At 36.8% G+C, this 25,028-nt stretch overlaps 1 protein-coding gene across 3 annotated transcripts in view; it reads left to right on the top strand.

Annotated features, from left to right (window-relative positions):
• The window catches only part of Heph (hephaestin), a 119,050-nt gene extending 114,256 nt beyond the window's left edge, over positions 1-4,794 (top strand). For 2 of the 3 annotated variants that reach the window (NM_010417.2, NM_001159627.1), the window contains exons 21-22: positions 1,289-1,333; positions 3,877-4,794. In NM_010417.2, the coding sequence (NP_034547.2) occupies positions 1,289-1,333; positions 3,877-4,109 (278 nt within the window). In that variant the 3' untranslated portion in view covers positions 4,110-4,794. The remainder of the gene's footprint in view (positions 1-1,288; positions 1,334-3,876) is intronic. The other variant, NM_001159628.1, reaches the window with a different exon arrangement.
• The last annotated feature ends 20,234 nt before the right edge of the window (positions 4,795-25,028 follow it).

The raw sequence follows: 25,028 nt of genomic DNA on the forward strand, positions 1-25,028 counted from the left end.
GTAATAAGAAATGCTTTCAGTTTTCCTATCTAGTTAATGTTTTCTTTAATTCAAACAATCTTTACTAAAATGCAAGAAAAAATGTTGAATAACAAATACCTCAGAGAAGGGCTCACCCTCATTGAAAAATTAAAGGAAGAATTATTTTGATATAGGACTGTATACATAGAAAAGTATATTTAGCAGTAAGCAGGGACTTTCTGAAGGGAAATTGAGAAATGATGGAAAAGAAACAGTATAATATTCAATAAAATGGGGATAGAGAAAATGACATAGAGGGGTAACATATTTTGGCTTCTTAGGTCTATGCACTTGTCCTCATTTCCTGTGATCACTCAAAATCAAATTAACATTTTAATGTCGATTCTTGCTGATTAAATTTCTTATCTGACTGTTTCATGCATGTTTATTAATATATTCTGATTACTCTCTCCCCATTATCTACATCTTTCCCTACCACCCACCTGCAATCAGTTCCTTTCTCATTTTCATGACTTTAGGCTGTTTTTGTGACATTCAGTTTAATCAGAGTTGTCTGTATGACCATTGGATTGGAACTATTTGTTGGAGCCTGGTGAGATCATCAGTGGGTACTTAACAGAAGACAATGGTCCTCACTTTCCTTGAATCTATCTGTAGCAAATTCCAGCCATGAGGGGTAGAGATCTCTGAGCCCTTCCTCCATCTGTGCTTGACTGTTGACAGTTCCATTCTTAAGCAGACTTGCTATAGGCATCTACACCTGCTTCAAGTTTGTGATTGCAGTGACATTGTCTTGCTCACAAAAATGACATTTTGCAGCCCTTCTCCATATATTTCTAGCACTTGCATTCTTTGTGACACATCTTCCACAGTCTTCCCTTACAGTAGATAGTATAAATGTTCTGTTTAGGGATGAGAGCCCTTTGCAGCCTTGGCTTTCAACATGGTTCACAGGAAAAAGACTCTTCTTCCATTAAGGCTGAGATTATGTCTATGAGGATAAATGTAACTATTTAGAAGAATGGCTTGATACCATTCTAATTTGCTAAACAGCAGTATTTGGTACCCCCTACCATGGAGGACCTACAATCTATCTGCCCTGTCGCTGTTTTTAAAAATTAGGTTTAAAGTATGTGAGGCGTGGATTCCCTTGCTTTCTTGGCATAGGTTTCAAATCCAATCAGAGAGACTTCAATGAAGTAGCAAATTCAAAAAAGAAATTGCTTCAAGTAATGTAAATATGTCATACAAATTCTATAGATCAATACAAAGAATAATAAGATCAATCTTTTGTCTTTTCCCACAGAACATTTCAGCACTATGACCACTATTACTAAAGAGATTGGAAAAGGTATGTAAGGTGATGTATATACATTGGGAAGGAGAGAGAGAGAGAGAGAGAGAGAGAGAGAGAGAGAGAGAGAGAGAGAGAGAGAGAGAGAGAAGAGAAAGAGAGAGAGAGAGAGAGAGAGAGAGAGAGAGAGAGAGAATGTGTGTGTGTGTATGTATGTGTATGTGTGTGTAATATGTGATACTTCTAGCATGACTAGACTTGGGCACCATAATATAATACCTTAAGTTTTCTGTAAGATGTCAGAAGCCAATGAAGTGTGTACCCTCAATATGGTTATTTGTGCCATGTCTTCTCTATTACCTTTGAAATTTGGGGAAACAGCCACATCATAAGTAACAAAGCTGTGTTCATAGCTCATAAACTATCTTATGAGGGAGAAGAAAAATCCAAATTTTGTTGGGTTAGACTTGAAAGAGTCATACCAGAAACAAGGATTTCTACAAACACAATTTGAGACTGGAACAAATACCGGACATCCTTCCACAACTACTTCTATTCTTTTTTCCTTTTATCTATGGTGTACCAAGAAATTTAAAGTTGGGAGCCATTCATGTTTTTTCTCTTTGAGAAAATGAAGATGCTTTTCCTATAATGCCTAGGTAAAAATTATGCTTTTATTCTTTGCTCCATTTGTGCCTTTTACCAGGAAAGATTCAGAAAATTATGTGTGGTACAAGGACTATTAGATAGGGGCATGCTATCATGTCTGATATTCCTGCACTTGAGAAGTGGAATAGAAGAACCATAGGTTCCAGACAAGTGTAGACTCAAAGTGAGGCTATGTCCCAAAGGGGAAAACAAACAAACAAACGATTATAAAATGGGTACTAAAGAATATCAGTTCACTCTGGAGGTTTTCAGCTCTACTGAAAACCAACTCCTCTTTAGTAAAGTCCCAATGATATACTTAAACTTCTTATAAATTGTAAACCATGGACTGGGATATATTCTGGAGAGGTTAGATAAAGGTAAGGTAAGTTTGAAAGGGCAGTGCTTAGATTACATTTTCTTCAATTTAAGAAACCTAATGTGTGTGTGTGTGTTATACATATATGTGTGTATATATAATATATCAGCATATCAGTTATTAAACATGTGTGTATGGATACACACATACATAATATATACATATATATGCATTGCATTTATTCTGTGCATATTTGTTTACATATACATGCATATTATGTGTGCATTGTTCATAAACTCTCCCTGAAGAAAAAAACTGTGAAAAGTGTGGACTTAATAAAACTCACTAATTTTCTAAATTTGAAGTTTCTTCAGGGGCACAAGAGAAACAAATGGCAGAATGTAAACTCAGGACCAGAATGGTTTTCATTTACACTTGAACTCATTACTTTGCAGCTTTTTCCAGTTCTGTGAAAACATTTATTCATCCAATGTATTCATCAAACAAGTGTCAATTACCAGGGGTACAAAAACAAATAAGACATAATTGCTACTTTCCAGTGCCTAAAACTGGAATGAGCCACAAAAACAATAATTGTAATGCTAGATGCTGTGCACAGAAAGGGTAAATAGCGATACTATCTTATAATTATTGTATATTTGCTATTTACCAGGAGCCATGCTAAATATTCCATGCATATTATTAGCTCACTTAAATTTGCTTGTCGTCATTATCTTCGTTTTACAAAAAGAGTAAACTAAGATTCATTAAGGATTTGGGTACTTAGCCCCAGGTCACAGACTAGATAAACTATAGATTCAGAAAGAATACAGTCAATTTGGAAACCTAGAGGAAGGCACTATTAATTGTACAAATGAATTGCACTTGGAGGTAGAAAGATGAGAAAAGGGAGGAACTTATTCAGACAAAGTAAGAAGCATGAACAAAAGCATAACCTATAAATGTACCATCACTTATGAGAAATAAAAATTGAGTTTCTGTGGTTGAATAATTGCAAACAAGAATAGAAAGGTTGTTTAGAGCTTGACTGAGAGGGTTGGAATGTATGACTTCAAATTCTGTACTAGCCCTTTAGATCATTTGAAGACAATTGAATGTTTAAATGACAGAAACTATCACAATCCTCAGGAAAAATCAATATGAAATCACTATTAACATGATCCACAAAGGTGGGATTGCAGACACCAAGGTGGCAGGCTCTCACAGTGTAATGGTGAAAATGAGCACTGATAAGCTGCATTAACTCAATGCTCCTCACGAATTTTCACTTATTTATTTCTTCTAGTTCTACCTCCCTGAGTTCATGAAAACCAAGTCTAATTACTTATTTTATTTATTTTTTTCTATAGCACAAGATTTTAATTATTCTTCAGTAACCCTTAGGTCTTCCCATGAGCAAATAGAATACGTACATGACTGATTGTCAAGGAGTGCTTCCAGCTGTGATATTATAATTGTCTGATTATGAATTTGAAATCTATCTTTAATCAGTTGCTATTTTGAAGAGTTGAGATAGGTCTTCTGTTCTCTTTTCATGGACTTGTTTTCCTAGGAGATGTCTGTAAAAGGTAATCTCTTATTTGGATATCCCTTTTCTCTTCCTCTATTTCAGCAGTGATTCTAAGGGACATTGGAGGTGACAATGTGAAGATGCTGGGCATGAACATTCCCATAAAGGATGTAGAGATTCTGTCTTCTGCTTTGATTGCCATATGTGTGCTTCTGTTGCTCATTGCTCTGGCTCTTGGTGGTGTAGTCTGGTACCAGCATCGACAAAGAAAGCTTCGGCGCAACAGGAGGTCCATTCTTGATGATAGCTTCAAGCTTCTCTCTCTCAAGCAATAATAGCTAAAGCCTGAAGATATCTTCAGAAAACACATCTGGGATGTATCCCATGTTCCCAGAAAGCTGTGTACTAGTTAAAAACTCTTTTGTCAAGGGGTAGGGATAGTGGAGAGGCAGAGGATGGAATCAGAATTATCTGGGCATTTCCTTATTTATTTACATTGAATTCATATGTTCTCACCTTTTTAAAAATTTCCATACAACTTGAGAATTAGGTAAGTTCCTTTGTATACAAATTTCAGCAGCTAGGATATGTCACCCTTCAGTACTACAAAGTACAGAAATTCCTAGAATATAATCATTCTCACAGAATAGATACCAAGAAAAAGCTATCTATTAGGTTTCTAATTCCAGGACCTAGATAGACAAGTACACTTTTAATTGAGGCCAAATGATGAGCCACAATGGTAACCCATAACTAAATAGAGGACAAAGAACATAAGTATGATGCAAAATGAGAGGTAGGATGTGTAGCAGGATTCCAAATTTTAGCTTAATTGTCTTTGACAATGGACTATTTGGAGAAATGAATGAATAGGTTGTGGCTGTCAACCTCTGGAACCAGAAGTGCCTGTAAGACAGTCCTTCAAGTTTTTACACAGAAGAGAATTTTGAGTGTCCTCTCTATGTTTCAAATAGCAAATCTTGTTCATTAAAATACTTATTAAAAGATTTGAATACCAAATTTGGTGATTTTTGTGATTCCTGTGGCTACTTGGATGTGGGATTACATTTTAAACCAAAGAATTTCAGGGATCTGTGGAGGTATATTATAGATTCATATAGCCCTTGTGGATGTTGGAGACTTGTGTGCTGTCTCAAAGTAAGCATCCATATCAGAGTGGTAACATCCTTGAAGATAAGTTCTATGGGTGCTAATTTTCTTTTTTTGAATGTCAAGAAAAGTAGCCAGAGAAGGTACTGAAACAAGACCCATTCCTGTCCACTGAGCAAACATAGGTAGGACCATGCATGGTGATTTTTGTGGGTGTGAGTGGCTACAGACATAGAAGAAGTATGTTTGCATTTTATAAACCTCTTTAGAAGACAGACTCATTCCTTCCTGTACCTTGCAGCAACATCCCTTTGTTGCCAGCATGTTTAGATCTCTCTGAAACTTTGATCAGGAGGTACAAACAAGAAAATAGGAAGAGGGTAAGACATCCCGTTCTCACTATAGTTTCCACATGGCAAATGGAGAACAGAAGGAGCATCATGGAGAGTAATGATAATAGCAGTGGGATGGGGATATAACTCAGTGGTAAAGTGATGGCCTAATATAACATAGTCCCTGGGTTGAAAAAAGAGCACAAAAGGAAACAAAATTGAAAACAAGGTACTAACAGAAACACATAGTGATCTTATATATATCAAAGAATTCTAATTCCTGATTGTTTTGGATTTGCCTTGGTTCATTCAAATGAAGATTATATTATTTTACTTAGGGTGACTCAGCTGAAAATTGAGTGGAGACTCAAATTTTCATCTATTTTACTCCAAAACATTTTATTCTCCTTTATCATGGAAACATATTCTATTCTTTGTCTTTCTTACCCACTTGATTTCAAATTGTGAGGTTGCCTAGCAACTTGTGTACTTAGTTAGCAACCCACAGTGTTGGTTTCCATATGACATGAAATGTTGCAGGTCAGAGGCCAGAAATGAAAACAAAGGCCAGAGTAATGCATTTTATTCGTCCGTGGTCAGTGGCTTTCCGGAAAGTTTCTGGAAATCTAGGGAACATAGATGTGGAGGAGCATATTAATTATTTGTTATCCTGTTATAGAAATAATATGCCTTCTCACTGAGAAATTGCTCTGTACACTTAGAGGTAAAGTAGAGGCTCTTAACAAGAGAGCACATGGATGACTGTGGCTAATACCCAAATAAGAGTTTGAAATAAATGGAATATTTTTACTAACCTATATGCCTTAGGTTTATGCATCCTTCAAACACTGTCATCCTTAAATCTCTCTCTCTCTCTCTCTCTCTCTCTCTCTCTCTCTCTCTCTCTCTCTCTCTCTCTCTCTCTCTTCTGGTTTTTCGAGACAGGGTTTCTCTGTATAGCCCTGACTGTCCTGGAACTCACTCTGTAAACCAGGCTGTCCTCGAACTCAGAAATCCCCCTGGCTCTGCCTCCCAAGTGCTGGGATTAAAGGTGTGTGGCCACCACACCCGGCCTTAAATCTCTTTTAGTTCTGGACCAAGGTTATATTTTGAACAATTTAAATAGGTAGGAGACTGCAAATCTGCCCACTTAGGCAGATAGGAGATTTACACAGCAAAGGTATTGTCATAATTGTTTTAAATATACCAGCATTACTCCTTTTTGAATAGTTGTTACCATGTTGTCATTTTGTCCACATGGCAGAATTGTGAAGGGGCAAGACAATAAAGAGGTTCTTCCTCATTATATTCTTGATGGAGCTGTTTTAGGTTTGACCAGAATTTGATCTCCTTGATGAAAAGTTCTGTGGAAAATTACCCAGTTCTGTCCTAGGAACATAAGGTCAAGGTTCCAGCTAATTTATCTTGGCTTCTGATAAACTACCTGCTTATGCAAATCTTCCTGTCCAGCTAAGTTCTTATCATAGCCTCTGCTGGACTACTAGCTTGTGTAAAACTTCTCCCTGAAGCTGCTGAGCAAGATAGTAGGATTGATTTTTACCTTTAAAATCTCTGTGCTCTAAATTTGCAGTGCTATTCTTGGGTCCTGAATACCTGAGGGTAGTCCCAGGTGGCTGGAATAAAGACTTTCAATTGGGTATAACAGTGTCTGAGTAGTCTTCTCTGGTGGGCTTCTGTCACAGAATTACTTAATAGCAGACCAGAACTTACTGATGGCTATGACTCTATGCTCTTCCTGTAGAAGTATACCTTTGTATAGGAATCAGAGTCCAACGGCTGCTCAGTCCTGGCAAATAAAGATTCACATGCTAGCATTCTAAATATTACTTATCTGTAACAGACCTTATCGTTGAGGTATTTCGGAAGTAGTGTTCCTGAGTCTAAATTTCACTTGTGTAACTTAATCTCTCCTAAGAAAATGTATTAGTAAGTCCTTTATAATATCAGTTGTCATCATTTTGAGTTTCTTGTCCAACAATATAATGTTAGTATTTAAAACTTTACAAATTGAAATATTTAGCAGCAACAGACCTTTCCCCCTTTGGCATGTTGTTTATGTGGAGGTTAATGAAAATCAAATATATTCTGGGGAATCCAGTCATTTAACCATATAACTTACATATTATAGCTGAGAAATCCTTAGCATAGATACATGAGCCTAGGAGGCAGAGCTATAGTATGATGCATTTTAAAGACTTATTTTTAAAATTATTTTTAATTATGTGTATGTGTTGGTGGGAGGTGGAGGAAAGCAGTAGTTTCAGATCCCCTGGAGTTGGAGTTACAGATAATTGTCAGCCACTGAGTATAGGTTTTGGGAATTGAAGTCAGGTCTTTTGCAAGAGCAGTACTTACTCTTAACAATGATCCATCTCTGTAGCCATCTCTGTTCTTGTTAGTAATTCTGCTTCCAATCAAAATGGAATCTTAGACCCATTGTATTCTGGGAAAAGATGGATATGAGGAGGTAATATGCAAACAAAACAAAATAAAACCAAAACAATTTAAATAGTACTCCTCTTCTGTTTATTGCTCAAGCCAGAAGTTTTCAACATCAACAAAACAGTGTGTCGTGTTTGCTTTCTCTTCAGAATATCTTTAAAATATTTTAGTTTTGACTATTTTGTTTTATTTAGTATATTGTGGAGTGCATACCAACACAAGTATGTGGCAGTCAGAAAACAATGTCTCACTGATTGTAGGTTCTGGGAATTGAACTCAAGTTATCAGGCTTACATGACAAGCACCTTTACCCAGTGGTCCACTTTTTTTTTTTTAAAGTTATTCTCTCATACATTACCCCCAGAATATAGCTTTCCCCTTCTCTCCTCCCACATCTCACTGGATTCTTCCTTTGTTTATCCCCAGAAAAGGGCAGGCCTCCCAGGAATAGCAACCAAAGATGCATGCCAGGTGCAGCTGCAACAAGACTAGGCCCCTCCCCTCATATTAAGGGAAGTTGAGACAACTCAGTAGGAGGACAAGGGTCCTTAGAACAGACAAAAGCGTCAGAGACAGCCCCTGTGCCCAGTGGACTATTGTGCCAGACTAAAAATACCTTTTTTTGTATCTCTGTTGGTTCCCACTTCAGTTAAACTCTCAACCATTTGTTTGCTTGGCATGTAATCCCAGAACTGAGCTATAAAGACCAGCAGTACAAGGTCAGCCTAGAATGCATAGTGAGTTCCAGACCAGCCAGGGCTGCTGAATGAAACTGTTTCTCAAAACAAACAGGACAAAAAAAAAGTCACAATCATTTGTTGCCTGGGCTATTGTACTCCTTTCCTGCTGTTTATCTCAGATCCTCTCTAGGCTTACAATTGATTTTTCCACACAGAAAAGTGAGGTTTCAAAAATATAATTAAGCCTCTAGTTTGAACAACATTGTGTACATTTAGATCTCCCTGATGATAAGTAGACTCCGGAGATAATTGAAGAGGCAACAACAAAAGAAGAAAGAGCAAATCAGTACATAGGGCAGCAGGGCTGAAAATTTGTTAGCTTTGTGTCATATGATTCTCTATCCAGAACAGGCAAGTCACAACATACTTCCATTCAAAAAAAAAAAAAAGGTAGAACACAGCCATGTAAATAGCCAAAGAATAACAATGAAAGGAGTAACAGAGGTTATCTTTTAGGAACTCTGGATGCTGGGCAAAAGTGGAATAGTATTTTTCAAGTGAAGAAAGGAAAGGATGACCAAAGCCAAGTATGGTGGGACACACACCTAGAGTTTTAGCACTTAGAACACAGAGTGGGGAACATTGACGTTCACAGTCAGCTTAGATAACACTGAAAGTTTGACGTCAGCCTGCGCTCCAGACGGAGAAGCTGACTCAAGCCATCATTCAAAGTTCTGTGTCTCATGAAAAGTCTGTATTTTCTAGAATTGTGCATTATGTGGTCTGATTTGTTGTATTGTTGACATGCTATTAAAAATAATTTCTGTGTTGCATTCTATTATATGAAAATAATGTAGTTTGTTTTTTAATTCACTTATTGCGGGCATTTGAGAAGAGCTTCTTATAAAAAGGTGCATTGAACATTCTTGAACAACAAAATGGGATGATATCTTGAAGCATACAATAAAGATCGCTGTATAGAGACAAACTGAAATCAGATAGTTTATTTATTTTTTAACCACAGTGAATGCAAATCAGTAGCAGAAAAAAATTAGGAAATCACATTTAGCAGTTAAAAATTAAAATTATAACTTTAAATACTTCATGGATAAAATAAAAGGTCTTACTGGCCTTCGGGGTATGATTTTAAGTTATTTGTTGTGTATAGTTTTTTTTTAATTTATTTTATTTTAATTAGGTATTTTCTTCATTTACATTTCCAATGCTTGGATACAGAAAATGTGATACATTTATGCAATGGAGTACTACTCAGCTATTAAAAAGAATGAATTTATGAAATTCCTAGGCAAATGGATGGAACTGTTTGTGTAGTTTAAATCACTACTGCCTTTGTCCAGGACCACAGCCCAAGCTTTGGCCTCTCCCGCCTTTCTTTTTGTTCCACCCAGCTTAATTCAAGGATTGGGCACCACCAGCTACCACCAGAGACCCTTGAATCCCAGGATAAAAAATAAACTCGGATATCTCTTGCCTTGCAAAAGTGTGCTCTTACCAAATTATTATCTCTATTTCTCCTCCTGCCCTAATCTTAGTGGCTTGTTCCACCTAGTCCCTGCCAAACATCTCTGGCCACCTGCCTGTAGCAGAGGCTGTAGTATCTAGCTCCCCACTCCAGACCAAACATGCTTGCTTTGTCCCTTTTCCTTCAAAGCATGGCAGAAAAAGCCTCCAGGCCCCGTCTATTTACTAGAGTTGGTCTCTTCAGGTTCTATCTCCCCACTATTGGTCACTTTGGCTAAGATCATACCTTTTGAGTCCTGGGAGCATCTCACATGGCAGTCTTTGGGACATTGTAGAGGCTCTCCCTCTCACTCCCTGCAGCTGCACATTTTTCTTTATTCTTCTGACCTCTGGGCTGCTCTCCTGTCTACCCCTCCCTACCTGATCCTACCTCATTTTCCCCTCCGCTCCCCTCTTCCACCCAGGTTCCTCCCTCTCTCTACTTCCCATGATTATCTTGTTTCCCCTTCTAAGTGGGATTGAAACATCCTCACTTGGGCCTTCCTTCTTATTAAACGTCTTAGGGTCTATGGGTTGTATCCTGTGCATTCTGTGCTTTTTTTTTCTAATATCCACTTATCTGTGAGTACATACCACGTACATCCTTTTCTGCCTGAGTTACTTCACTCAGGATGATATTTTCTAGATTCATCCATTTGTCTGCAAAATTCATGATGTCATCATTTTTAATAGCTGAATAGTATTCCATTATGTAAATGAACCACATTATGTGTATCCATTCTTCCATTGAGGGACATCTGAATTGTTTCCAGCTTCTGGCTATTATGAATAAGGCTGCTATGAACATAATGAAGCATATTTCCTTGTGCTGTGCTGGAGCATCTTTTAGGTGTTTTCGCAGGAGCAGTATAGATAGGTCTTCAGGTAGAACTATTTCCAATTTTCTGAGAACTGCCAGATTGATTTCCAAAGTGGTTGTACCAGTTTAAAATCCTACCAACAATGGAAGAGTGTTCCTCTTTCTCTATATCCTTGCCAGCATGTGCTGTCACTTGAGTTTTTGATTTTAGCCATTCTGGCTGGTGTAAGGTGGAATCTCAGGGTCATTTAGATGTGCGTTTCCCTGATGACTAAAGATGGTGAGCATTTCTTTAAGTGCTTCTTGGCTATTCAAGATTCCTCAGTTGAGAATTCTCTGTTTAGCTCTGTACCCCATTTTTAATTGGGTTACTTGGTTTTCTGGAGTCTAACTTCTTGAATTCTTTATATATTTTGGATATTAGGCCTTTATCATATCAGATAAAAATTAAAAGAGGGAGGAATTCCCTTTCAAAGTCTGAGGAAGATGACTCTTTCTACAGTGAGAACTTCTGTCACTCTGGTCTTCTAGGAAGTGCAAGGATGCATCTAATGCATTCCTCTTTTTTTTTCTGTCTCCTTGACACATACATAGCTTACTAAGTTTTCTACCTGCTATTCCTGGTCTTAGAAATATTATGACTATATAGAAGAAGCCCAAAAGACCTCTGTGACTGCTTCTTGAACCCAGATTAGCTTAGAGACCAGACACATCTTTCTTTCAGTGAGGAAAAAGTCAAATCATGACTCCTTGATATTCATAAATATCCATGAATATTTTGACACTTGAGCAGAATCACGGCTTTCAGGATCTGGCTCCTAAACATCATGGGAAAAGCCTCCCTTGAAAAGAAGAGTCGAGTGCAGCATTTGTAGTCTTGTAAAGGAATGAAGTATCTTAGAGTCACTGTAAAATTTATCTGGCTCTTGCCTTTATACACCATATCCAAAGGATGGTGTTAAGATTCTTGACAAGTATAATCTCCAACAAGCCAAGAATTAAGCACTGAGCCATTGTTGATCTTCAGGAAGTGCTTACTACTCAAAGTGAAAGTACTACAGTAGTTAATTGGTAAAGATATGCCCATGGCTTTACCATCTTGGTGGCCTTCCATTCTCTACCCTTATGCATGCTACTTCTTTCAATATTTCCTATAGGAAATATTCACACTCTACCCCCACCTCTAAGTGAATAAGACACAGACTTAGACAATGACTCCAGACATACCAGGAGCCTGGGTGCTCTACCTACCCTTGGGAAACGTTAGTGCCAACCTTACTGGGTCTGTAAATTGTTGATTGACTAATACTTTGGACTTCAAAACAAGATGATTTTAAATTTCACCCTGATCACTGTGACAAAATGTGAGTGATATTGCACTGACACTATCCTTTCAAGCCGCTATGCATTCATCTATTAAAACCTTAAAATCAGTCAAGAATAAGTGGGTATCATGTGCCTGACCAAGAAGCTGTAATCTTTCTATGTGTTTCTGAGTTAAATCAGTTGTCCTGGAGTTCCAGGTATGCTGGGTATTCTGGTTCATAGACAGGAGAAAAACAAATGGAATGAGGCCCAATTGTAGTCTTAAATGCTGCATAACAAACCTTTGCCTTAGAAACAAAGCAGGCAAAGAAAGGAATGTTAAAGTCAGGAATAAAGCTTTCCAGAGTATTCAGATCTCAAGTGAAGGGTCAAGTACAGGCAATTAAAGAAGTAACATTCTGCATATTTTAATTGCTTCCTAAGTAATACACCTCTGGCTTATGCTTCCCACACTGTATATTTTGATGTTCACAAGATGTTTTTACACTAAATACTGACAGAATTACATAGTTTGACTTTGAAGCATTCAGATTCTTAATTGGTAGTTAAGAGAAACCTCTTCAAGATAAGTAGAACATTTTTCTCTGCCTCTAAATTTATAAAAGAGCTGTTATTCTGGGTCAGAAAAAAATGGTCCTCACAAATGTTATACTTAAAAATATGTCAACTTCAGAGGTTGTTGTTGCTACACTTTGTGAAAGTACATCCAATCTCTAAGGAAGTCCTTGGAGTTCTGAGTAACTGCCTGAGCAATTTGTTCAGGTTCATGGTACTGAAACACATCTCATGAAATAATTTCCCAGGCCTCTTTGGATTTTATATGATGCAAAAATGAGAGACTAAATGTTTTCTTTTAAATTAATGTAAAATGAAATGGCAAAACTAGAATTCCCTTGGTTTGGCAGAAAGGACTTTAATATAATTTTGAAGTGTAGTATTTGAGATTGAAATAAACAGTCTCTCAAGCAATTAAAAAAGCTGACTTTCTGCTCCTCCCCATTCAACAGACAGTAGGTTTTGGGTTTTGGTTTTTTTAAAAATTTTTATTGTGCAGTGCCAGTCTCATCCCTAAGACAAGAGGGTGGAAAAGAAATAAGAAAGTGAGCAAAAGACTTGAATAGACATCTCATCAAAGAGGACACACAGGTGGTAAATTAGCACAAAAGCGTTCAATATCACATGTCATTAGGGAACTACAACTTAAAATAACAATGTGGTAGCATTGCTGCTTTAGTTGGCAGCATAAAACACAGAGCATTGGGCAATTTATACCCGGAGGGTTAAGAATTATCTGATAATGCAATCAGAAGAACAAGAAACATGAGCAAAAACAACACCCAAAGTAAAATCATTCCTATCTGTAACACCTTTGGAGGGGCACAGAAACACATCCCAAGAATGATTCTGTGTTTTGAAGAAGCTGAGGTCACAAGACTTGTCTTGTTTTCTTGGCTTTCCTCATAAGCACTCAGAATTCTCACATGAGTCCTTAGAATGTGTTCTCACATACAGTCATTTTATGCTTCATATCCAAAGCAACAAGATCACCAAAGTCTTTAAAGAAATGAAACAGTCCCTGCAAAAATGGGAACAGCCACTTGATGCTTTCATAATTTCTTAAAGAAACACATCAGTACAGGGGAAATTTCCTGAACAGAACACCAGTGGCTCAGGCTCTAAGATCAATGATTGACAAATGGGACCTCAAGAAACTGAAAAGTTTCTGTAAGGCAAAGGACACTGTCAATAGGACAAAACAGCAACCAACAGATTGGGAAAAGATCTTTCCCAACTCTATTTCTGATAGAGGGCTAATATCCAATATATACAAAGAACTCAAGAAGTTAAACTCCAGAGAACCAAATAACCCAATTAAAAATGAGGTACAGAGCTAAACAAAGAAGTCTCAACTGAGGAATCCGAAATATTCAACATCCTTAGCCATCATGGAAATGCAATTCAAAATGACACTGAGATTCCATCTTACACCAGTTAGAATGGCTAAGATAAAAAACTCAGGTAACAGCAGATGCTGGCAAGGATGTGGAGAAAGAAAAACACTCCTCTATTGATGGTAGAATTATACCAGTTTGGAAATCAATCTTGCCGTCCTCAGAAAATTGGAAATAATTCTATCTGAAGACCCAGCTATACCATTCTGGGACATACACCCAAAAGATTCTCCAACATATAACAAGGACACATGCTCCACTATATTCATAGCAGCCTTACTTATAATAGATAGACGCTGGCAATAACCCAGATGTCCTTTAATGGAAGAATGGATACAGAAAATGTGCTTAATATATACAATGGAATACTAGTCAGCTATTAAAAACAATAACTTCAAGAACTTTGTAGGCAAATGGATGGAACTAGAAAATATCATCCTGAGAAAGCCCAGACCCAAAAGGATATACATGGTATTTATGCACTAAGTGGATATTAGCCCAAAAGCTCAGAATACTCAAGATACAACTCACAGACAACTTTAAAGGGGGAACAAAATAATCATGGGAAGCAGAGGGAGACAGAGACTTGGGTAAGAGAGGGGAAGGGGGAGAAGGGGGGAGCAGAATCAGGCATGGGCAGAGACTAAAGAGAAGTCCAAAGGCCAGGGAAATGAATAGAGATAAGTACCAGTGGAGGGTGGGGAACTTGGAGAACCACTAGAAATTCCCAGACACCAAGGATGGGGGAGGCTAGGACCCAATGAGTATAACATTAGCTGAAATTCCCAGCAATGGGGAGATAGAACCTGAAGAGACCATCTCCAATAAACAGACATGGCCCTCAGTAGAGGGATGGGGCTACCCACCACTCTCAAAACTTTTAACCCAGAATTGCCCCTGTCTAAAGAGACAAAAATGGAGAGCAGAGGCTGAAGGAAGGGTCACCCAGAGACTACCCTACAATGTGATTCATTCCATCTGCAGACACCAAAGCCTGACACTATTGCTGATGCCAAAATGTGCTTGTAGACAGGAGCCTGGTTGTCCTATGAGAGGCTCTGCCAGCACCTGACTAGGACAGATGCAGATACAGCCAACCATTGGACTGAACCCGGAGACCCCAACGAAAGAGCTAGGGGAAGGACTGAAGGAGTTGAAGGGGATTGTCACCATGTAGGAAGAACAACAGTATTGACTAACTGCACACCTCAGAACTCCCAGGGACTAAACTACTAACCAAAGAGTATACATGGGCCAGTCCATGGCTCCTCCTACATAAGTAGCAGAGGAGTGCCTTATTTGGCATTAGTGGGAGGGGAGCACTTGGTCCTGTGGAGATTTGATGCCCCAGAGAAGAGGGATGAGTGAGGCAGGGATGAGTGAGGCAGGAGTGCATGGGTTGGTCAGGGAGCACTCTCTTAAAGTCAGAGTGGAGAGGGATGGTGTAGGAGGGTTTATGGAGGAAAGACCTAGAATGAGGACAGTATTTGTGATGTAAACAAATAAAATGACTAATAAATTTTTTAAAAAGCACCCACTTCCTTTATGATCCTATAAGTTGTGCTTTTTGGTATTTACCTGAATGGACTGATAATTCATATCTGCCTTAGAACATAAACATATACTTATGATATGAATCATAATTGCTAAAAGTTTGGAGCAAAAATTTTTTTCAGTAGGTGAATGTGTACTGGAACCGCAGTACTATTCAGAAATAGAATATTAATCAAAACTAAGCAGTAATTAGGTTTAGCCATAAAAACATGTGAAAGAGCCATAAATGTGTATTAGTAACCGAAAGAAACCTATCTGAAAAGATTATACTATTGGATTTATTGTAATAAAAGTTAAAACTACAAAAATGGTGCAAATATTAGAGCTTCCCAGGGATTGTTGTGGAAGGAGAGAAATAGGAAGAGTGCAGTGGACTGTTAAATCATTAAAATTATTCTGTAAAACGCTAGAACTATAAATATATGTCAAAATGTGAAGACCTACAGACTGAATAGGTTCAAAAATGAGCCCTACTAAAGTTATGGACTTCAGGTAAAGATGATTATTAATGCAGGCTCATCTATACCATTGCCACACATAGAATACTAATTGAAGAGACGTTCCATGAGTGAAAGTGGGAGAATATGACAAAAACTATCTGTACTTTGTGCTGAATTTTGGTGTGAACCTAACATTTCTCTCAAGAATATTCTATAAAGACAGGGCATTTTTGGTGACTTTATGTAGAGATGCCTGCGCTTGATTTGAAGAGGAAGTAAACAAAGAACAATCCACATTCTCGCGTTATTTTCCTTTGCTCTGGATGTTATGAAGTGTTATTGGTGATATTTTAATGCGAAAGCAGTCACTCTGTCTTAGCTCCTGTTGAGGTGCTCAGGAAACACAAAGACATCACATCTCTATAGGTGCCATTCTGTCTACTCAGAGAAGAGTTTGATAAATGCAAGAAAGGTTTGATGGCCAAAAGGGAACATTGCATGGAAGTAACTACAAGCAGAGTGGAAACTGAGAATTATATGGTCATCTCAGAGCATTTGTACTTGAGTAGTGAGAATGTGAGATTGTGGTTTAAGCTGATGAAATATGCATCCCCGTGGTGTCACTTGAATATTGCAAATACTTCAGCTGAAAGAATCCAGCTATTTAAAAAGTCCCATCAATTAAATAACACAAGATACACAGTGTCTCAATGTAAAACATAAAAAAATATAAGGCAGTATTACCCTTCTGAAAAAAAATGCCCATTCCAAAGTAATGGATTCCAGTGGGATTAATTCAATAGCATTTCAAAAAATTCAAAACAATAATTATTTTAAAAATTGAAGTGAAAGTGAATGTGAGTAAACTTTCAAGTGAAACCAAAGAGCATATGAACAGCTGAATAAAATTTCCCTATAAGATATGAATTTGGAATACAGTAATGTGAGAAATACTTACAAAACTATATTTATACAAAATGGAAAGTTCAGAAGTTAAACAAAAAATCTGAGTTGAAAGCATTACCAATAAAGTTGATCATTATGTGAAACAAAGTATAACAGGGATGAAATACAATGTTGATAAATCAGAACTTTGAGACATGGAAAAAGATAAAATAATGGTAAAATATGAACACAACATTCAAGATCTATAGGACACCATGAAAAGACAAAATTTATAGGCAATTGTGACAGTAGAAGATTGTCCAGCTAAAGGCATTCACAACATAATACAATAATAGCGTAAAATTACTACAAGGAAAGAGATGACCATCCACATTCAAGAACTCCTTACAGCCAGGTATTATGTCATACAACTTTAATTCCAGCCCTCAGGAGGTAGAAGCAGGCTGATAGAAATAGCGAAAGACATCTATGTGTGCTTACTGGTAAATGCTGCTTCTATACATAGGAAATGATAAAAACTTCACCATGAAACTTTGAGATGCAATAAGTACTTTTCCAGCCAAGTAACAGGCTACAAAATTTATATGCAAGAATCAGTAGCCTTCTTATATACCAACAAGAGACCTTCTAAAGAAGAAAAAAATAAAGAAAACAACCAACACACAATGTCTTACCAAAACATCCTATATTAAACTTAATCAAAGAAGTAAAATATTTTTTCAGATGAAAATTTTAAAACAGTGAAGCAATAGAGGAAGACTCTAGAAGATGGAAACCCTCCTGTGTTTATAAATTATAAAAAATAATTAGATTATGTAGTGTATATAATATAAATACAATCTACAGATTCAATGAAATCCCTGTCAGAATTATTAACAGAAATAAAGAGATCATAAAATTCATGTTGAAACCCAAAAACACTTCACTTAATCAATCTTTAGCATAAAGAATAATTCTGAAAATATCATAACTAATTTCAAGGAATATTACAAAGCCAGAGCCACAGTTACATAAATAATGCAGTATTTTCACAACAACAGACATGTAGGACAATGGAAGAGAGTATAAAACCCAGATATAAGCCCACACAGATACAGCCTCATGAATTTTTTATGATACCAAAAATATATTGGAGAAAAGACAGTATTCATCAAGTAGTGCAGATATCTTATGGATACATAAGTGAGAAGAATCAAACAAGGCTCTATGTCTCACCCTGAACAAACATTTACTCCACACTGATCAAAGATCTTACTGTAAGATTTGAGGCTCCGAATCTGTTAGAGGAAACACCAGAAACACTAGAAGATAGCAGCACAGTGAGTTCTTTCTGACTAGAAGTACAGTTGCTCAAGATATATGCTAAAAATTCCCATATGAGAGCTCATTAAACTTAAAGGAAATAATCATGTGAAGACACAAATTACAGACTATTATTATTTTATTTTTGAGCAAGTGACAGAGAATTAACATCTAGAATACTAAAAGGTAATGCAAAAACAAACACAAAAACAAACCACTCAACAAACACCCTAATGAAATGGGTAGTTCTTGAAAGATAAAGTACAATGAAGTGCAATTTGCCAGTAAATACAGGAAAGTATGTTCAACCTTACTAGCAACCAAAGAAGTTCAAACTCTCAGTATATTTGGATTCCATATTACTCTATTCAGAATGGCTGTCATGAAGAAAACCAATACTGGTGAGAATGTGCACAAAAGTAACTCTTATAAATGTCTAATGGAATGAAACCCAGTTCAGCCGTTATGAAAAGGAATATGAGGTTCCTAAAAAAAAATACTAAAAATAAATCTATCATATGACCCAACTATTCCACTCTTAGGTATTTGCTCAAAGGATTTCTAGGTAACAAATCAAAGAGATAAATGAACATCAATATTTTTGCCACTATTAACAGTAGCCAAGTCATATGACCAACCTAGTTGTCCTCCAATAATGATATGAATATAGAAGGTGTGGTATATAAAAGCAGTAGAATTCTTATCCATAACAAAAGAAATTAGGCTTATCATTTGCAGAAAAATGACACAACTGGAGACAAACATGTTCATTGAATTAAGTTAGATTTACAAAGACAATTATGAAGAGATTTCTCATCTGTGATTACTAGATCTTATGTAAGTGGGTGCATAATGATATATGCACATATGACACATATGCAAATAAAAGTAGAAGCAAAACTGTCTGGGGGACCAAAGAGAACAAATGGAAAGGGTACAAATGATAAAATGCAGAGTAAGGGGGGATATGAAAAGAATGTGCCAAAGTACATTATATACTTTTACGAAATATTCCTATATACTAATTACCATTGTTTGGGACAGAGAGCTGTACTGATCAGATTCTATCTTCTTTCTTTGGGTTAGTGTTTGTGACTATAAATAATTGAAACTTTCTTTAACATGATTAGAATCATAATTTATTATCTAGACATGCAATATCTCAAAGAAGTTTCACAAGGATCACTTTAGGATATCCAGGGGAGGGGGGAATTAGAGATTAGAGGTTATTATGCTATCACTGGTGAGATGGATGCTTAATTCTTCCCAACATGGCTATCTTTTATTTTTTTTTTTACATTGCAGGTAAGCCATCTCACTAGCCAAACCCTTCTACCTTCTGAGACCCAAGCCATGATTAAGATTTCTTAAACACAGAAAAGAGGTTTCAAAGCAGAATTGCACATTTAAAAAGGTAAAATAAAAGCAAATATCTACAGACTTCCTGATGACCTCCCGTTCCCCTTCTCTCTGCCTCTTCCTGTCTCTCGGGGTTTTCAGTTTTCTTTTCGGGATGACGCATTTTTAGAGTGGTGCCCAGTGTCTCAAATGTGTTCTTCCTTTTTCTTATTAGAATTCATATTCCTTCAGGACATGGATTTCTGCTTTTCAATTACTAATTCACAGTTTAGAATTAATGACTTTTTGCAGCTGAAGCCATGATCTGACTCAGAAATAATTCTCATTTTGAAAAATGAAGCTTGTCGTGGTGATGTTACAACCTAAAAGAATAGAACCCTAAAAATGAGGAGCAAATGATGTCCAAACAGTGATTAGTTCTTCCCCCTACCCCTTTTATTCTCTCCTCTCAACCTCATACTGACTTTCTTAATGGCTAAACCAGGCCACTTCTCATCAGAAGTACATAAGGGTTCCTTTTGTCTGCATTGTTACCAGCATTTGGTGCTTCTTGTTTTCTTCATGTGAACAGAGTGGCTCTGAATATACTGGGAATTTGAACTTCTTAGATTGCTAGTAAGTCTTGCAGTAGAATTCACGTTTGGGAATTCTTCTATACTCCCATAATAGGACAATGGGTCTAACATCTAGGATAGAGCCAGAGTGGATGTAATTTTAAGGATAATTGTGTGGAGCCCAGTCAGAAAAAAAAAAAGAATTAATGCTTGGTTGGATGATTTGGCTGCGATGCAGGTTGAATCAGGGACTTTTAAAAAATTTATGCCCAGGATGACTCTGAAGATATTTAGAGAGCTCTGTAGCATAGCTCTCCATGATTTCTTTTGGGGTTTATCTTTCTACACGAAAGATTTTCACTCCTACTGGGAGATTTCAACACAGCAGCTACTTTTGCAGTCTCCACTATTGCTGCTGGTACCACATCTCCAGTGTCATCTTCTATAAGAAGTATTCCAGATTCCTATTTCAACTAGAGATATTTCAGATGCTGGATTTTAGGGAGGCAAAATAAAACCAGTTCTTGCAGAAGTGAATGGAACATAGGAGGGGATGTTGGCATGAAAACAAATGGCAGATTGTTGGGGCAAAGGCAACACACTCCTTCACCTCTCTATCTTCTGTATGTCTTCCTGTCATCAGTTTGCATATGCAGTACAACCACATTCTTTCTGTTGTTTTTCTATGATCTCAGTTTTCACTTTTCCATATTACAAAATGTCTGCACCTTAGAACTTTTGTTTTAGTCTATAGTAGTATATGATTCTAATGAATTGTTCCTAGCATGACAAATGCTACAGGATGTGGTTGATAATATGAAACCTATATTTAGGTAGAGCTGTATTGAATTATTTACCTACAGTAATAGATCTGCATTTGGCTATAAATAAGATCCACTGAATAATGGCTTAAACAAGTAGGGGTACTTCACCTACTCAGAATGGTTTGTAGTTAGTGAAAAGCTCAACACTTTTCAGAATCAAAATCGTTAAGACACTCTTGGTATCTTCCTTACAAACACAAAAGTATAACAGCTGCTTTAACCATCATAGCTTTAGCTAAGGCAGAAAGAAGGAAGAGGTGGTACACACTGATCTAATGGGTTTTTTTGTTTGTTTGTTTTGTGTTTTTTTTTTCTTTTTTTAAACAGTGTACAGCTATTTTATTTAAATATTACGAGTTTTTGTTTGTTTGTTTGTTTGTTTGTTTTTGAGACAGTGCCTTAGTGTGTAGCCCTAGCTGGCATGGGACTTGGTATGAAAGTCACTCATTTATCTTATTATGTCCCTTTTCAATAAGCATGTATATCAGATTTTTCAGAATCCCTAGTACCAATCATTGAAAAACATATATCATATAGTACACCAACTACAGGCAGCCTTAGAAAACAAATACCTATTGTTTTCGTCTCTGTCAGGTCATTCTCTACCCCCAAAGTTTGCCTTATCTCCATTTTTTAGAGGTACATAGAATATAAGCTGGCATTACCTTCCCCATGCAGAGACTCCAGAGTAGGCATCTCACCACTGTTTGCCTCTCAGCTTAGTGATAACTGGGGTGAGACCCTGATTATTACATATACATTAAGACCTCTACACTGGAGTTCATGATACACTGTTATTAGTGTCTGTCCTCCAACCAAAAGTGAAATAAAGGCTTTCCTGTAGTTAAGTGTATGAAATCTTAGTGTTATAACATTTGTTTGTTTGTTTGTTTTAGACAGGGTTGCTCTATGTAGCCCTGGCTGTCCTGGAACTCACTTTGTAGACCAGGCTGGTCTCGAACTCACAGAGACCCACCTGCATTGCCTCTTGAGTGCTGAGATTAAAGGTGAGCACCAACACACTTGGATAAGTGTTAGGAACTTAATTTTAGTTCTAGCAAACATGGAAAATAAGCTTTGTCTGCTTAAGTCATTTGTTACAATTTGTGGGGAGGGGTAATTTTCTTTTAGCTTCAGTTCAGGCTAAAAGGAATTTTTTAAATGGTTTTTGGAGACATGGTTTCTCTGTATAGCCCTGGCTGTCCTGGAACTCACTTTGTAGACCAGGCTGGCCTCGAACTCAGAAATCCACCTGCCTCTGCCTCCCAAGTGCTGGGATTAAAGGCGTGCGCCACCACGCCCGGCTAAAATTAATTTTGAGCTCTGAGAATAGCTGATAAGTAGACAGTATGATTTTACTTTGAAACTGTAGGAATCATGGGTAATACTGTGAGCAGGGGAAAGAGGGCGGGGAGAGAATATCTTCCATGGAACTCTTAAGATTTGCATATGCAATTTTCTACTTGATACTTTTGATTAGAGTGTTAATACACATTTCAAACTCAGTGACACCAAAATGTGGGATCTCCATCAATCTTATTCACCGTTTTATCAGTTTTTAAAATTATAAACATTGATAATATCTTGGTATTTAATAATCCACCTTTATTTAAAACTAGTCATTTTATAACCAACTCAATCACTTTTTATCTCTGGTATTGCTGCTATTAATCATCACTTGAACTACAGAAATAATCCCTTACCTAGTCTCTTCTTTCTCTTTTATGTCACTTTCTTACAGAAACCATAGTCATTTTATTAAATTTTGGATGAGATCATATTAACTTTCTGCTTTAAAATCACCAACTATATTTTTGTTTGCTTTCTGAGACAGTGTTTCTTTCACTGTGTAACTTTGTTGGCCTGGCATAGACCTGGCTAGCCTCAAATTCACAGAGATCCATATGCCTCTGACTCCTGAAAGCAACTACTTTCTACTAAATTTATTCCACAGCTTACAAGACCATGCATGATCTTATTTGTGCCAGTCTCTCCAACTTCATGGTCTATTAATCTCCATTACTTGCTCTTTGATCACATTGGCCTTTGTTTCTTTCAAATGTATCAATTCTGTTACTGATTTTGAGTTCTATATTATGTTTTCTATGCCTTTAATGCTCTTTACCACAAGATACACATGGCTGTTTCTCTGAAACTTTTGGATCTATCTCAAACATCACTTGTACAAAGATGCCTTCTTTGACAGTTCCATGTACATTAGTCTACTTGATCTGCAATAAGAAGATATCAGTTTTATTAGTCAGGGATCTCTAGAGGACAGAACTGGAAGAATAAATATATGGTGTTTATTAGAGTCGTTCTACTCGAATGGTCTAGCTCCCACAACAACAGTTGTTAACCAGTGGAAGGTCCATGAATTCAGAAGTTTCTCAGTCCACAAGGCTGGATGTCTCAGGTATTTTTCACTATATGTCAGAATTCCAACAAAATAGGCTCTAATGCTAGTGAAAAAATGAATATGCTTATGAGAGTGAGGGCAAACAGGCAAAGAAAAAGCCCCACTTTCTTTCTTCTCTGTGTGTTATATAGTCGGCCATCAGAAGGTGTGGCAGGATTTAAAGTAGATCTCCCCACTTCAAACGATCTAGATTAGGATGAATCTTCCTACTTCAAATAATTAATTAAGGAAAATCCCTCACAGATCAAGCCAGCTACTTGGGTTATAGTTATCTTTTAGGTGTTGTCAAGTTGGCAACCAAGAATCAACATCCCACAACCTTTATCACAATTCTATAGCTGAGTAACAAAGCTCAGGGTACCTGCTTGCTTGATTAAAGATGATATTTAAAATTGACTTGTAGATGGCCAGAGTTTCATTCTTTTGACAATGAAAAAGAAAAAAGAAAGCTTCTTTAATGCTCTTGTTACTAAGGACATCAATTCCACCATACCAAAATTCCTTTCTTATGATTTCATGTAGCCCTAATCACTGACCACACATATTATTTCTAAATATGCTAAATTAGAATTTAGGGATTCAACAAATAAATTTTGAAGAAAACACATATTCAGTCTATAACATTATTCATAGTAACTCTTCAACCACAAATGATTTTTATATTACCAAAAGTCATAGTGTTTGTAACAGTCTGTGTCACTTCTGTCATAAATGATACTAAATTTGTTTGCTTATTATTTATTTGTCTCTTTAGACTATGAAGACTACTATAGTAGGGACCAAGTTTTTTTTTTCCCTCTGGTAACTAATAAATACTCAATGCTGAAAACAGTACTAAGAACATTGCAATGGATTAATATTTGTTTAATCAATTAGTTTATTAGTTGGCTTTGAGTTTCATCTTAATGTATAACAGAACATTGACTTTGATCATAAAAACCCCAGCAAAGAGAGCTGAGTACTTTGCAAGGTGGTAATTTTGAGTGTTTGGGTCCTTTTCACGGGTCTCCCTAGAAGCCCTAGAGAGCTTTACAATTTTCTCCAGGATATTCCCTAACTTGTGTTATAATAGGTCTATACTACTTGCTGTATATGAAAAGAACACCAATTTAATCTTTGAACTATACTCTGTACTCTTTGTTTCTGACATTTATGGTGTTTTGGCTTTTTTCCTCATTGTCTACTTCCACTTTCTGTGTAGCAAAGCAAGTGTGCCCCCCCCCCCCCCCCCCCGCCGTTCTATGCAGGAAGAAGAAAATTTATAGTACTTACCAAGGCCACTGGGTTTTCATTGCTTCTCAGTCTCTCAAAAAAAATATCATTCTCAATGTGTCCACATTGATTACCTCATATAGCATGAAGGACACAAGTGTACTTTACATTATAATATAGATTATGAAGTGAACCTATCATTATTTGGAACTCATTCAACTGTATTCATTGCCAACTGTTGATGGACACTAATAACAGCCTTTTTATTAACCTCAAAGTATAGCCAATAGTTGGTATAGTCTACTGTTTTTGTCTTTTCTATTTTGAGGACTACACTTTGTCTGCTAGTCCAGGATGCTCTAAAAATCATCCAGAGAAGAAATTTCAAGTGTGTAATATAGATAATAAAGCTAGACATAATTAGAGATGAGAAATATTATGGATGGATAGAAAAAGTTCCTAGATCATGGAAAGTATCAG

Source organism: Mus musculus, chromosome X (genome assembly GCF_000001635.26).
Source record: "Mus musculus strain C57BL/6J chromosome X, GRCm38.p6 C57BL/6J".
Taxonomy (NCBI): Eukaryota; Metazoa; Chordata; class Mammalia; order Rodentia; family Muridae; genus Mus; species Mus musculus.